Source organism: Siphateles boraxobius, unplaced genomic scaffold, assembly GCF_051911475.1.
Source record: "Siphateles boraxobius isolate OS27281-9 unplaced genomic scaffold, OSU_SipBor_1 192, whole genome shotgun sequence".
Classification (NCBI taxonomy): domain Eukaryota; kingdom Metazoa; phylum Chordata; class Actinopteri; order Cypriniformes; family Leuciscidae; genus Siphateles; species Siphateles boraxobius.
In genome coordinates, this window is record NW_027508802.1 from 402,501 (window position 1) to 417,500 (window position 15,000).

A 15,000-nucleotide genomic window follows, 5' to 3' on the forward strand; every position below is an offset into this window, starting at 1 on the left:
ATGGTGTCGACGTGTTTCTGCCGTGAGTTACGAGCCGATGGTGTCGACGTGTTTCTGCCGTGAGTTACGAGCCGATGGTGTCGACGTGTTTCTGCGGTCAGTTACGAGCCGATGGTGTCGACGTGTTTCTGCCGTGAGTTACGAGCCGATGGTGTCGACGTGTTTCTGCCGTGAGTTACGAGCCGATGGTGTCGACGTGTTTCTGCCGTGAGTTACGAGCCGATGGTGTCGACGTGTTTCTGCCGTGAGTTACGAGCCGATGGTGTCGACGTGTTTCTGCCGTGAGTTACGAGCCGATGGTGTCGACGTGTTTCTGCCGTGAGTTACGAGCCGATGGTGTCGACGTGTTTCTGCCGTGAGTTACGAGCCGATGGTGTCGACGTGTTTCTGCGGTGAGTTACGAGCCGATGGTGTCGACGTGTTTCTGCGGTGAGTTACGAGCCGATGGTGTCGACGTGTTTCTGCCGTGAGTTACGAGCCGATGGTGTCGACGTGTTTCTGCCGTGAGTTACGAGCCGATGGTGTCGACGTGTTTCTGCCGTGAGTTACGAGCCGATGGTGTCGACGTGTTTCTGCCGTGAGTTACGAGCCGATGGTGTCGACGTGTTTCTGCCGTGAGTTACGAGCCGATGGTGTCGACGTGTTTCTGCCGTGAGTTACGAGCCGATGGTGTCGACGTGTTTCTGCCGTGAGTTACGAGCCGATGGTGTCGACGTGTTTCTGCCGTGGTGGAGTTACGAGCCGATGGTGTCGACGTGTTTCTGCCGTGGTGGAGTTACGAGCCGATGGTGTCGACGTGTTTCTGCCGTGAGTTACGAGCCGATGGTGTCGACGTGTTTCTGCCGTGAGTTACGAGCCGATGGTGTCGACGTGTTTCTGCCGTGAGTTACGAGCCGATGGTGTCGACGTGTTTCTGCCGTGAGTTACGAGCCGATGGTGTCGACGTGTTTCTGCCGTGAGTTACGAGCCGATGGTGTCGACGTGTTTCTGCCGTGAGTTACGAGCCGATGGTGTCGACGTGTTTCTGCGGTGAGTTACGAGCCGATGGTGTCGACGTGTTTCTGCCGTGAGTTACGAGCCGATGGTGTCGACGTGTTTCTGCGGTGAGTTACGAGCCGATGGTGTCGACGTGTTTCTGCCGTGAGTTACGAGCCGATGGTGTCGACGTGTTTCTGCCGTGGTGGAGTTACGAGCCGATGGTGTCGACGTGTTTCTGCCGTGGTGGAGTTACGAGCCGATGGTGTCGACGTGTTTCTGCCGTGAGTTACGAGCCGATGGTGTCGACGTGTTTCTGCCGTGAGTTACGAGCCGATGGTGTCGACGTGTTTCTGCCGTGAGTTACGAGCCGATGGTGTCGACGTGTTTCTGCGTTACGAGCCGATGGTGTCGACGTGTTTCTGCGGTGAGTTACGAGCCGATGGTGTCGACGTGTTTCTGCCGTGAGTTACGAGCCGATGGTGTCGACGTGTTTCTGCCGTGAGTTACGAGCCGATGGTGTCGACGTGTTTCTGCCGTGAGTTACGAGCCGATGGTGTCGACGTGTTTCTGCCGTGAGTTACGAGCCGATGGTGTCGACGTGTTTCTGCTGTGAGTTACGAGCCGATGGTGTCGACGGTTATGAGAACAGGATTATGTATTCGCTGAGAATCGCTCCACATCTGTAAAAGTGCAGTTTTTCCTCAAGCGTTGGTTTCGCTCAAGTGTTCATCTGTTGTTCGTTGCTTGGCCTGTTTGTCCTCTTTTTGTGGTGACGTTCTTTTTCTTTTCAGAAAAAAGATTTCTGCTTTTGTTTTTCAGGAACTGTACATGTAAAATGTTTAAAGATTATACAAACTCAGAATATCTCTGGTCTGTGATGCTCCCTCTGCTTCAGCTTTACTGTGGTGTTTTATGTTCTCTTGCACTTATTACTGAAGATTGGTTATGTCCTCCTGTCATTACTGTTCCACTCGTTCGCTCCGTCAGTGTGGTGAATCCCAGAAGACACATCGCTTCCAATTGTGATTCCAAATTTTATACATGGTATAATACTTGTTATGTACTTATTAAATATTTTGATTCCAGAATCGATGTGTGATTTGTCTTTTTAGTTCTGTTTCACACAGAGAAGAATCACATGATCAGATCTAATACTTTGATTCTTTCAAGGTTCTTATCAGGAAACATGATGAAAATTTAAAATATTCCCCTTATTTCATGAGGAAAGTGTGTTCATACTACCATACTACTACAAGTACACTACAAAACATGCTTTTCTTATTTAGTATTTTTCTCTTGTTTCCAGTCCAAATATCAAAAAATTCTTAAATCAAGATGCATTTACTAGATGAGTAAAATGCCATAAGATGTCTTTTTGTCTGGGGAAATAATTCAAAATTAAGTGATTTGTTGCTCAAAACAAGCTAAATTATCTGCCAATGGGGTAAGAACAATCATCTTAATTCAAACAGGAAAAAAAAAATTAACCCACATTGGCAAATAATTTTGCTTTTTTTAAGCAACAAATCACTTAATTTTGATTTATTTCCCCAGAAAACAAGACATAATATCTACTCAGTATAGATAATATTAAGTAAGAAAAGTATTTTTGTTTGCAGTGTAGTGAAAGTTGAGGCCAATTTGACCTTCCAGAAATTAGATCAACCACCAATTTTAATTTCTCCATGAATTAAATTTTTTTTTTTTACATAAAAGCAGGTTCTATACCATTTCTGATACGATAACTGAGGTCACGTGACAGCAGTGTGTTCTAGTGTTAGTGCACTATTATTCCATACTGAACTCGTGTTTCCTAACGCCTCATGAACACTGGAGACATCTAGTGTTGACTGAGAACATCGCATGATGACGTCACTTCACCTCTTTGCATAAAATCTTAAAGATATATTTCTTTATTTTTCTTGAAGTAACCATACTGTAAAAATCTCTCAAACTCATAAATAATAACAATAACAAACATCTTAAGGGCTAAGATCTTATCTTGATTGATTTGTCTTTTGTCTGTTTGTATCTTTTTCTTTTCATTTTTCAATGCAGTTTCTTTGCTATGAAAATTCAATTTCATCCCAAAATCAATGTAAAATGAAACTTTTGAATTGACAGGCTTAATTATCATGAAAATATCATTATAATAAGGCATACGATAAAAATCATGTCATATAAGATAAAAAGACTTAATGAATTTCTTCTTTATTTCATTAGATTTTTATGGTGCAAGCCGTGTTGAAAATATCGTATTTACAAATTGAACACACGTGAACTTATGAAAGCTTGTTTTCCCCACCGAACAAAAAATAAAAAAGGTAATTGTGACTTTTGCGAAATCGCGTTTAAATCTCACAATTCTGAATTTTTCTCGCAATTCAGACTTTATAACTTGCAATAGAGAGTTTATATCTCATAATTCTGAGGAAAATAAGTCAGAATTGTGAGATCAAAAGTGTTAATTATCTTTTAAATTGTTGTATTCGGTTGCGAAACAAGCTTAATCGTATATGAACGCCACCACAAAATCGTAAATTCGAGTGGGAAGCTCTGTCTTTACTTTAAGCTCGATCTTGAGTTGTGTGTCAGTGAGAAACGTGGCGGAATACCACAATATTTATTGGTATTTAGCAGTGAAATCGTCAGGCTTTATTTATTTACAACTAAATAAGCTTTAGATTCCCTAAATTTAACAAAATATAACATCATTGTAATATAACAATATAATATGTAACGATAACATTTATTGCGGGTTCCTAAATAAATAAAAACCAATAAGAAGCAAAACATTCTTTGTAGCCTACTTAATTTTCTAGGAGTAGAGTTTAAAACCTTGTTGTAATTTTGAGTAGTTAATTAAGTGATGGTACACCGCCATCTTGCTTCGACGATAGTGACTCGATGTCGTAAACACGACTCGAAAATACGAACTTCCGAGAATTTGAGATTCACCTGAAGATTCCTGAGTTTGTTCCCTGTTTAAGCTCCAATTTGATTTTCTGTCTTCTGTAATCTGAACCTTTACTCTGAACGCTTTACTGAGAACAGTTGATTTTCTGTTCTCAGAATGAAGTGTAGGCTAAGTCAAATAAAACCGGAAAATTCTGGAATATTCACAAAGGTTAATGTTTCTAGCCTTGAGCAAATGAAAAGAATTAGATTTCATTCCTTTCCTTTGTATTAAAACCTTGCTGTAACTCTGGTCCTCTAACATGTATGAAGTTTTGATAATTTTTCTGCACACACGCACGCGCGCGCGCACACATGTAAACAGCGGTCTGTGATTCAGTGGCGCCGAGTCTCTCTCATCTCATTCTCACACGCATTTCGCGTAAATCTGACAGGTTTTCCCTCGTGAAAGCGGAAAAACAACCGTGATTCGGCTTTTAACGGCGTTTTTCTGACAGATCGCGCCTCACTGGAACTATGAGATTCTTCGGTCGCCGGGAGAAAGAGCGGCGGCTGCCCGGCTCATGCGAGTCCTCCCGGGTGTGAGAGAGAAATCGAGGCCGCTGGCGCTGAGGCCTAGTGCGACCGGTTTAATGTTTCACTCGACAATACAGGACAGCGCTTTGGTAATGCTGTAAAAACTCCTAAAACATGAAAGACTGGGAGATTAACACAATTTATAGCTGGTTGATGGACTTTAAATGAGTTTCAGCCGAATTGTAGAAATTCATGGAAATGCTCGAGTTTGAATAATTATTATTTATTAGAACATGATTTATGCAGTACTTACATCAAGTACTCATTTAACTGGTAGTAGTTTTTCTTTAAACAGTATGTCCATATTCTCCTTATTTATTTATTTTTAATCAAAATACATGTCTAATTAACTGAAGTAATAAAACTTCAACAATTTGCTATTTTGTTAACATTTATATTTATTATTTATTGAAATTGATTTTATGTCATGGCCAAATTAAAAATTTTCTGTATTATTTCCCCAAATCTATGTTTTCCATTTCATTTTTTCTGGATTCTCTTTTATTATTGATTTAATAACATTTTAATAATCTAAAAGCAGGTCTGATGGATTGAATTAATAACATTTCAATTTAATGTTTATCAACAGGGCCTTTAGAAATGTATTTCCCCATACAAATTCTGTTATTTCTTTTCCACAAATTCTATGTTTTTCATTTTAATCTTTTTCTGGGTTCCGTTTTAACGGTTTAATGTCTTTCTTCACACAGCCTCCGTCAGGAACAGCAATGGCTTCTTCATGTGATGCCAGATTGACATTGATTGATAGATGATGCTGGAGACACCTGTGCAGGTGAGCATCACAGCAGGAGAATGAAGCTTCATTCGGACCCGAGCGAGAGCACACACACGTGTGAGGACATGAACCTGAACCACCGTTTGACCTTGACCTCCTGTGCGCTGAAACCCGCGGGCCTGGAGGGGTCAAAGCTCCTGTGCAACGGGTCATCTGACCAATCAGGGCTTGAGAATTTCACGTCACACTGTGATAGAAGTGACCCGGTGACCTCTGAGGACGACAGCAGGGCCAGTGCGGTGGAACAAGGGGACGATCTTACGCCTGAGATCCAGCAGGCCTACAGAATATTTCAAAGCTTTCTATCAGAGAACCATAAATGCATAACGGCCCCGTTCTGGCATCCCGGATCCCAGAGCCCTGATGCGGACATAAGCTTCAGAAAGATGCGTGATAAATTTATAAATCGCGAGTATGAATCCATCACTGCGTTTGTGGCCGACTTCAGACTGATGTTAGAGAACTGTTATCGCTTTCACGGAGTCGATCACTGGATCTCTAAACAGGCCCAGAAACTGGAGATAATTCTAGAACAAAAGTTGACCCTGTTGTCCAGGTAATAATAACAAGTCGCTGTTGAGATTCAGTCATGTGACACAAAAACGAATTATGTTTAAGTTCACTGCCGCATTCGCATAGAATGTAGTTTAACAGAATGGATTAGTTACCAATTTACATTGAAATTAATTCTGGACGCAACTATGTACATAAGAAAGAATGTAACAATTTCTGACGTATTTACATTAAAAAAAATTATAAGAATGTAACAATTTCTAACGCATTTACATTAGGATTTCTACATTAGAATGTAACAATTTCTGACGCATTTACTTTAGAATTTCTACATAAGAATGTAACAATTTCTGATGCGTTTACATTAGAATTTCTACATAAGAATGTAACAATTTCTGATGCATTTACATTAGAATTTCTACATTAGAATGTAACAATTTCTGACGCATTTACAAAAGAATTTCTACATAAGAATGTAACAATTTCTAACGCATTTACATTAGAATGTAACAATTTCTAATGCATTTACATTAGAATTTCTACATAAGAATGTAACTATTTATGATGCATTTACTTTCGAATTTCTACATAAGAATGTAACAATTTCTAATGCATTTACATTAGAATTTCTACATAAGAATGTAACAATTTCTAACTCATTTACTTAACATAGAATTTCTACATAAGTATGTAACAATTTCTGAGGCATTTACTTTAGAATTTCTAATGCGTGTCAGAAATTGTTACAATGTTATGTAAATTTTTGCATCTAGAATTAAATTATGCAGATAAAGGAAATGGTTTAATAGTCTTCAGATTTTCCTCATTTACCTTTTATTTCGATCCTGCACCTGCACTTGTTGGAGATCATTTGTATGTTTACTTTTTAGATTTTTAAAAAATCCATTCTTACATAAATTGTTCATAATGCAATAACTTAAGCGTAATTCGCTCTTCTTTGTGTTTCATGCAAACATCTTCATGAAGAAAAGCCTGCTGTATGTCACTGGAGATGCTTTTACTGTTCACAATGTTTGTAGCATGTGAAGTTGAATCAGACAATCCATTATAGATTAAACAATAAAGTACAATATGATTTACTTTAGAATTTCTGCATAAGAATGTAACAATTTCTGACAAATTTACTTTAGAATCTCTACATTAAATGTTAGAGTAAGATGTTATTTAAGACAGTAAATTTTATTTAATTTAAAGTCAATAAAGTCCCTGATGTTTAATTAATCTAGTTGACAGTATTTACGTTGGACGAAGATAAACAATCAAAACGAAAACATGGAAATGGAGCATACAATCTAACCAAGTTCTAGAATATTAACTCAATATTACAAATATTTCTAGTCATTAAAAATGAATTGCGTAGAGCACGAGTGAATCTGTTGAAACAGTTCGTTTTGGACTGAAGTATTCATTACTTCAATGAGCTCATCGTATCTGCATTTAATTATTACGTTATTTAAATTAATACATTTTTAGCTGACTGTGATTTTTTTATATGTGCATTTCTGAAATGCATAACTTAGACAGTTTCCTCTGATAACAGATCACTGTAAATTGTAACATGGACTGCATTTTCTGTAAAGCTGCTTTGAAATTATGTATATTGTGAAAAGCGCTATACAAATAAACGTGAATTTAATTAAGTTGAATTGAATTGAAGCTTTGAGATTTACTGATGTTTTCTTACCCACACCAGGACGTTGCGTGAAAAAACCACGCTAGCCGTGACCTCCAGAGGTCGTTTCGGCACCGAGGATGAGAAAGCGTTGGTCGGCACGTCGTCCAGGCGGCGTTTGGTGCCACGAAACCTGGCAGCCATTACAGTGGGCGGCAGTGAGTCCATCATGGTGCAGGCGCTGAGACTGGAGGAGCTGCAGAGAGCCAAAGACCAGAAGAGGTGAACACACGCATCCACAGGAAATCACTTTTATTTGAACATATAGATCCATTGGGAATCACTTTAATTTGAACATATAGATCCATTGGGAATCACTTTAATTTGAACATATAGATCCAAAGGGAATCACTTTCATTTGATTATATAGATCGAAAGAGAATCACTTTTATTTGAACTTATAGATCCATAGTGAATCACTTTTATTTGAACATATAGATCCAAAGGGAATCACTTTTATTTGAACCAATAGATCCATAGGAAATCACTTTCATTTGAACATATAGATCCATAGGGAATCACTTTTATTTAAACATATAGATCCATAGGAAATCACTTTCATTTGAACATATAGATCCATAGGGAATCACTTTTGTCTGAACATATAGATCCATAGGAAATCACTTTTATCTGAACATATAGATCCATAGGAAATCACTTTTATTTGTACATATAGATCCATGGGAAATCACTTTTATCTAAACATATAGATCCATAGGAAATCACTTTTATCTGAACATATAGATCCAAAGGGAATCACTTTTATCTGAACATATAGATCCATAGGAAATCACTTTTATCTTAACATATAGATCCAAAGGGAATCACTTTTATTTGTACATATAGATCCATAGGAAATCACTTTTATCTAAACATATAGATCCATAGGAAATCACTTTTATCTGAACATATAGATCCAAAGGGAATCACTTTTATCTGAACATATAGATCCATAGGAAATCACTTTTATCTTAACATATAGATCCAAAGGGAATCACTTTTATTTGTACATATAGATCCATAGGAAATCACTTTTATCTAAACATATAGATCCATGGGAAATCACTTTTATCTAAACATATAGATCCATAGGAAATCACTTTTATCTGAACATATAGATCCATAGGAAATCACTTTTATCTTAACATATAGATCCAAAGGGAATCACTTTTATTTGTACATATAGATCCATAGGAAATCACTTTTATCTAAACATATAGATCCATAGGAAATCACTTTTATCTGAACATATAGATCCAAAGGGAATCACTTTTATTTGAACATATAGAACCAAAGGGAATCACTTTTATTTGAACATATAGATCCATGGGGAATCACTTCCATTTGAACATATAGATCCATAGGAAATCACTTTCATTTGAACGTATAGATCCATAGGAAATCACTTTCATTTGTACATATAGATCCATAGGAAATCACTTTTATTTGTACATATAGATCCATAGGAAATCACTTTTATCTGAACATATAGATCCATAGGAAATAACTTTTATCTGAACATGTAGATCCAAAGGTAATCACTTTTTATTTGTACATATAGATCCATAGGAAATCACTTTTATCTAAACATATAGATCCATAGGAAATCACTTTTTTTTTTTTTTTTTTTTTTTTTTACTTTCATTTTTATTGAAGTTTTCTGTCAACAACAACAACAAAAAAAGGACAAGAAACAAAAAGAAAAACATACATTAAACAAAATCGAAGGAGGCCAAGGAGGAGTTACCTATTACAATTGAAACAAAAATAAGTCTAGTTGTAAACATCGGAATCACTGATCAATAAACCTTATATTTACAATACTTCTACCATCTTTTGCACAAGATTACCAGAAGCCCAGTCCGTAGAATCTCACAAAGTTAACACACAGTATACAGTAAGGAAATCACTTTTATCTGAACATATAGATCCAAAGGGAATCACTTTTATTTGTACATATAGATCCATAGGAAATCACTTTTATCTAAACATATAGATCCATAGGAAATCACTTTTATCTGAACATATAGATCCAAAGGGAATCACTTTTATTTGTACATATAGATCCATAGGAAATCACTTTTATCTAAACATATAGATCCATAGGAAATCACTTTTATCTGAACATATAGATCCAAAGGGAATCACTTTTATTTGTACATATAGATCCATAGGAAATCACTTTTATCTAAACATATAGATCCATAGGAAATCACTTTTATCTGAACATATAGATCCAAAGGGAATCACTTTTATTTGTACATATAGATCCATAGGAAATCACTTTTATCTAAACATATAGATCCATAGGAAATCACTTTTATCTGAACATATAGATCCAAAGGGAATCACTTTTATTTGAACATATAGAACCAAAGGGAATCACTTTTATTTGAACATATAGATCCATAGGGTATCACTTCCATTTGAACATATAGATCCATAGGGTATCACTTCCATTTGAACATATAGATCCATAGGGTATCACTTCCATTTGAACATATAGATCCATAGGAAATCACTTTCATTTGAACATATAGATCCATAGGGTATCACTTCCATTTGAACATATAGATCCATAGGGTATCACTTCCATTTGAACATATAGATCCATAGGGTATCACTTCCATTTGAACATATAGATCCATAGGAAATCACTTTCATTTGAACGTATAGATCCATAGGAAATCACTTTCATTTGTACATATAGATCCATAGGAAATCACTTTTATCTAAACATATAGATCCAAAGGGAATCACTTTTATTTGAACATATAGAACCAAAGGGAATCACTTTTATTTGAACATATAGATCCATAGGGTATCACTTCCATTTGAACATATAGATCCATAGGGTATCACTTCCATTTGAACATATAGATCCATAGGGTATCACTTCCATTTGAACATATAGATCCATAGGGTATCACTTCCATTTGAACATATAGATCCATAGGGTATCACTTCCATTTGAACATATAGATCCATAGGAAATCACTTTCATTTGAACGTATAGATCCATAGGAAATCACTTTCATTTGTACATATAGATCCATAGGAAATCACTTTTATCTAAACATATAGATCCATAGGAAATCACTTTTATCTAAACATATAGATCCAAAGGGAATCACTTTTATTTGAACATATAGATCCAAAGGGAATCACTTTTATTTGAACATATAGAACCAAAGGGAATCACTTCCATTTGAACACATAGATCCATAGGAAATCACTTTCATTTGAACGTATAGATCCATAGGAAATCACTTTCATTTGAACATATCGTAGACACTCGTAACACTCAACACATAACACTCGTAGACTCTTAAATCTTTTACTGACCGTAACCATTGATTAATTTTTGGTTTGTATTTCGTGGAATATATACATACAGTCAATGGTCAATTTTAGGAATGGGATGATACACCTATCCCCCGATTCGATACTATCACGATACTTGGGTGCCGATACGATATGTATTGCGATTTTATTTAATTTTTTTAAGAATTGCGATTCTACAAGGATTGTGATTCGTATCACAAAAATAATGATACTATGAGGTTGAAAAGACTGCTGTTTCATGACAACTCACTCCGGGTCAGCGGCAACGCACATCTGAATGTTGCGATATGATTTTGTCAAAGGTTTAATAGACAGACGAAATGGAATAAGATCGAGTGGGTGTTTGAATCGAGATCACAGTCTTTTAAAGATGAGTCGAGCTGCTCTATTATCCCTCTCTCTCAGTATACGAGTAGCGCGAGGGCTTTCAGTCTCACGTCGCGTCCGCTTTAAAGGGATATTACGTCACTCAACACTCGATAACGACACATTTCATCCCCTGTTGGAACGATAGAACTTCTGTCAAGCTCATCTACAAGCAAGGACAATAGTAAAGCAATTAAATTTGAATTAATATCGATTCTGAAATAAAAAAATCTATTTTAAAATCGTTTAAAAAAAATCACGATACCTAGGTGAATCGATTTTTTTCCCTCCCATCCCTAGTAAATTTAGTATTATATTTCAGTCATAATTTCTTCAAGTTAAGCCTTACTTGTATTTCGTCAGTTTGCATTTTGCACAGAACTTCTGAATCTCTTACCGTAACCGTTGACCTTTGACCTCTAGGCAGCGTGAGCTGGAGCGTAAAGAAGCAGAGGAGGCGTCGGTGAAGGATCTGGAGGATTGGGAGCGTTCATTGCTTGCGCTGGCGGAGCCGTGGGCCGTTCAGACCATGTGGGAGCTTCCTGCCATCGGCCACTTCCTGTGTCTGGCTCAGAAAGCGCTCAACCTCCCCGAGATCGTCTTCTACGAGCTGGAGCGCTGCTTGCTAATGCCGCGCTGTAGCTCGTTCCTAGCTAAGGTCATGACCTCTCTGCTCCTTCACCCGAATAAAAGAGCGAACGCCCACCGCCGCCCGCCGTTGCCGTACAGGAAGTGGGAGGCGGAGCTTCGGCGGCGGGTTCAGGACTGGTACCGCTCGCTCGCGAGGGCCGAGGACCAAATGGCTCGTGCCGAACTCCTAGGACTTTCCCATCAGTTCTTCTGGACGCTAGGAGAAGTGAGTCCGCTAGAGGAGACGCCGTTCCACATGCTCACGTTTAAACAGCGCGTGTGGCTCCTCAAGGGCCTGTGCGATCACGTGTACGAGACGCAGAAGGACGTTCAGGGCGCGGTTCTCGCGCAGCCGATCCACGAGTGCCGCGAGTCCGTCCTGGGCTACGACGCGCAGGAGAACGCGTACATACACTTCCCTCACTTCTGCGGCGCCGACCTGAGGATCTACCGCCAGAGTCCGTGTGCCGCGATGGAGTTCCCTCTGCCACTGTTACACGTCAAGAGATCGCAGGAGGAACCGGAGGGGTCAGAGGTCAAGCTGGAAACACGTGAGTTTTATTGTTGCTATTGTTGGTTTTGTTTTTCATTATTTATCGAAACCATTTATTAGGGGCCGAGCATCTTTTGTATCTGTTGCCGTTCTTATTGGGGATTGGTATTTTTCGAAAATATTGTATTTGAATATTTGGGCTCATAAAAATTGAATACTCGTTTATTTCAATTACGTTTAACGAGAAAGACGTTATTTTTTAAGTTTAAGTTTAAGTTTTTTTTGTCACCATTTCTGAACAAGCTTACGACAAGGCAATGTTTGTTATATCTTAAGGGTTTCTTTTACTTGAAAACATTAAACAATATGTCTAAATTAAATATATAAAGAACAATTTAAGCTCAAGCAGTGCGAACGGAATAAGCTCAAGAAATGATAATAAAGCAAACTGCGCTAATTATCCACTATAGAACCACTTGCGGGAAAGTTGTGAAATTGGCAGAGGATAGAGGACAGTTTGTTGGAACTGGGACCAGATCAATTTTGGAGTCTCTAACTCAATAGCTCTAGCGCCACCAACTGTCCAAAATTGCAAGTCAAGTCCCTTTTATTTATAAAGCGCTTTTTACAAAACAGATTGTTTCAAAGCAGCTTTACAGAGATAACAGGAAAATAATGCAACAAAGTTTGTTTCTGCTATACATATATAAAAATTGGGGGTTTTCATAAGCTGTAAACCATAATCATCAAAATCATAACGTTTGCACGATATTCACGAATTTTTCGAGTTTTTCCTGTGTGTGTGTGTGTATATATATATATAATATATAATAGCCGTTGCTCCGAAAAAATTATGAAAATGTTTGCTTATAACTTTTGAACGATTTGCCCAAAAATCATAAAAGTGGTCTCATTAGATTCAGGGCAGCATGTGGCTTATCGTTATATAACGCATTGGCATATATCGTCACAAAACTATGTTTCTTCGGGGCCATGCCCTGAAGGTACTCGAAAAGTGTCAGGGCAGCGCCCCCTTATGGTCAGAAATTGTAATAAATTACAATTATTACAAGCAATATATCTCATTACAACGCAATGTATTTATAGGTTGTGAACCTTTTTGCTTAAAATAGTTTTTTTTTACTTTTATTTTTGCAGTTGGTCTGCTGCTAGCTTCGTTGTTTGATTCTGTTGTGCTTGTCCCCGATAATTGCTGCTTGCAGCTATATTTATTAATAATTTTATTTATTTAGTCATGGTAGTAAAGCTCATTTAATTTCGGATTTGCGTTTGAAATGAAGCTCGAGAACGTCTGCGTCTGTCCGTAGATGTGATGAAGGAGCCGAACGCATGGAAGGAAGAATCGCTCGCCGACGGGGAGGATCTGGGTCAGAAATGTTCCTCCAGCATCTTCTCATGGTCTCTGGACTCTGGAAGCGCTCGAGGAACGTTCACCGAGGAAGAACGGTTAAAAGACGAGGGCGAGCCGAGCTTCGGAGTGGGAGAGAGCCGATATAAGGGAGTTTCACATGCGAATCACATGACCTGTGAGGACCAATCGCCACGCCAGAAGAAGAAAGACATGAAGAAACCCAAACTGAGCTTGAAGAGGCGAACGGCCAAAAGCAGCCTGACGAGAGCGGCTACAGCCGTGAAGAAGAGAGACCGGAGGAAAAGACGGAAACTGGGTGAATAACACACACTTTGACTTCATGTTGACTAAATGAAACGGTAACACTTTACTATAAGGTTCATTAGTTGACTTACCTCAGTTAACATGAACTGAGAATGAACAATACTTCTACAGCATTTATTAATCTTGATTTCAACATTTACTAATACGTCATTAAAATCAAAGGTTGTATTTGTTAACGTTAGTTAATGCACTGTGAACTAACATGAACAGCTGGATTTTTATTAACTAACATTAACAAATATTATAAATACAGTAACAAATGTGTTGCTCGTTGTTAGTTCATGTTAGTTAATACATTTTAGACTCTCACACACACACGATTACTGCGTGATCAATATAAGCAGCGGCTCATTCGCTCATTATCTCCTAATTATGACCAGAAATGGATAAATATTAAGTCTGATGTTTAAAACAAATAAATAACCAATGTGTTCAGACACTGGTAAACTCTGTATATTTGTGTGCGCATGTCATAAAATCCATCCCGATTTGAAGCGTGACATAAACACACACATCAACCCGATCACATGTTCAGCGTTCATGTAAACACTGCATTCATAATCATCAATCGGAACAAAAGTTGTGCATGTTAACAAATAGTTGTACTAGTTCTCGATCGCGATCTCTCGATTTAGCGGGATAAATAAATAAAAACGCGGTGTTTCTCCGTCATCAGGAAACGGGGTTGATGGGAAACTGTCGTTGAGGAGACCAGTGGGATCTGCTCTTCTTCAAACCGGACCCTCGTTTCAGGTCAGCTGACCCCCACACACACACACACACACACACACACACACACACAATGTCACTCTTGCAGGAAAACACTCACGATATATGAATATGAACATCTTTATTTCTAACTATTACGAGCATTTATTCCTCATTTGTGAGTCACTGTGGATAAGAACATTTCTGCTAAATGAATGAAAGTAAATGTAAAACTTGTCTTTATGTATTTTATGTCTTTAAAATGATTTGAAAATGTTTTTGAGGAATAG

At 38.0% G+C, this 15,000-nt stretch overlaps 2 protein-coding genes across 3 annotated transcripts in view; both read left to right on the plus strand.

Annotated features, from left to right (window-relative positions):
- Nucleotides 1-2,066, plus strand: part of uhrf2 (ubiquitin like with PHD and ring finger domains 2) — a 61,362-nt gene extending 59,296 nt beyond the window's left edge. The window contains exon 16 of the mRNA XM_077235455.1: nucleotides 1-2,066. This exon is cut by the window's left edge and continues 2,235 nt beyond it. The gene's annotated coding sequence lies outside the window, so the exon portion shown is untranslated.
- A 2,164-nt stretch (nucleotides 2,067-4,230) lies between these two features.
- Nucleotides 4,231-15,000, plus strand: part of brd10 (bromodomain containing 10) — a 19,737-nt gene continuing 8,967 nt past the window's right edge. The window contains exons 1-6 of one of the 2 annotated variants that reach the window (XM_077235449.1): nucleotides 4,231-4,559; nucleotides 5,181-5,822; nucleotides 7,494-7,694; nucleotides 11,607-12,364; nucleotides 13,635-13,994; nucleotides 14,679-14,755. In XM_077235449.1, coding sequence (XP_077091564.1) covers nucleotides 5,284-5,822; nucleotides 7,494-7,694; nucleotides 11,607-12,364; nucleotides 13,635-13,994; nucleotides 14,679-14,755 — 1,935 coding nt within the window. In that variant the 5' untranslated portion in view covers nucleotides 4,231-4,559; nucleotides 5,181-5,283. The remainder of the gene's footprint in view (nucleotides 4,560-5,180; nucleotides 5,823-7,493; nucleotides 7,695-11,606; nucleotides 12,365-13,634; nucleotides 13,995-14,678; nucleotides 14,756-15,000) is intronic. The other variant, XM_077235450.1, reaches the window with a different exon arrangement.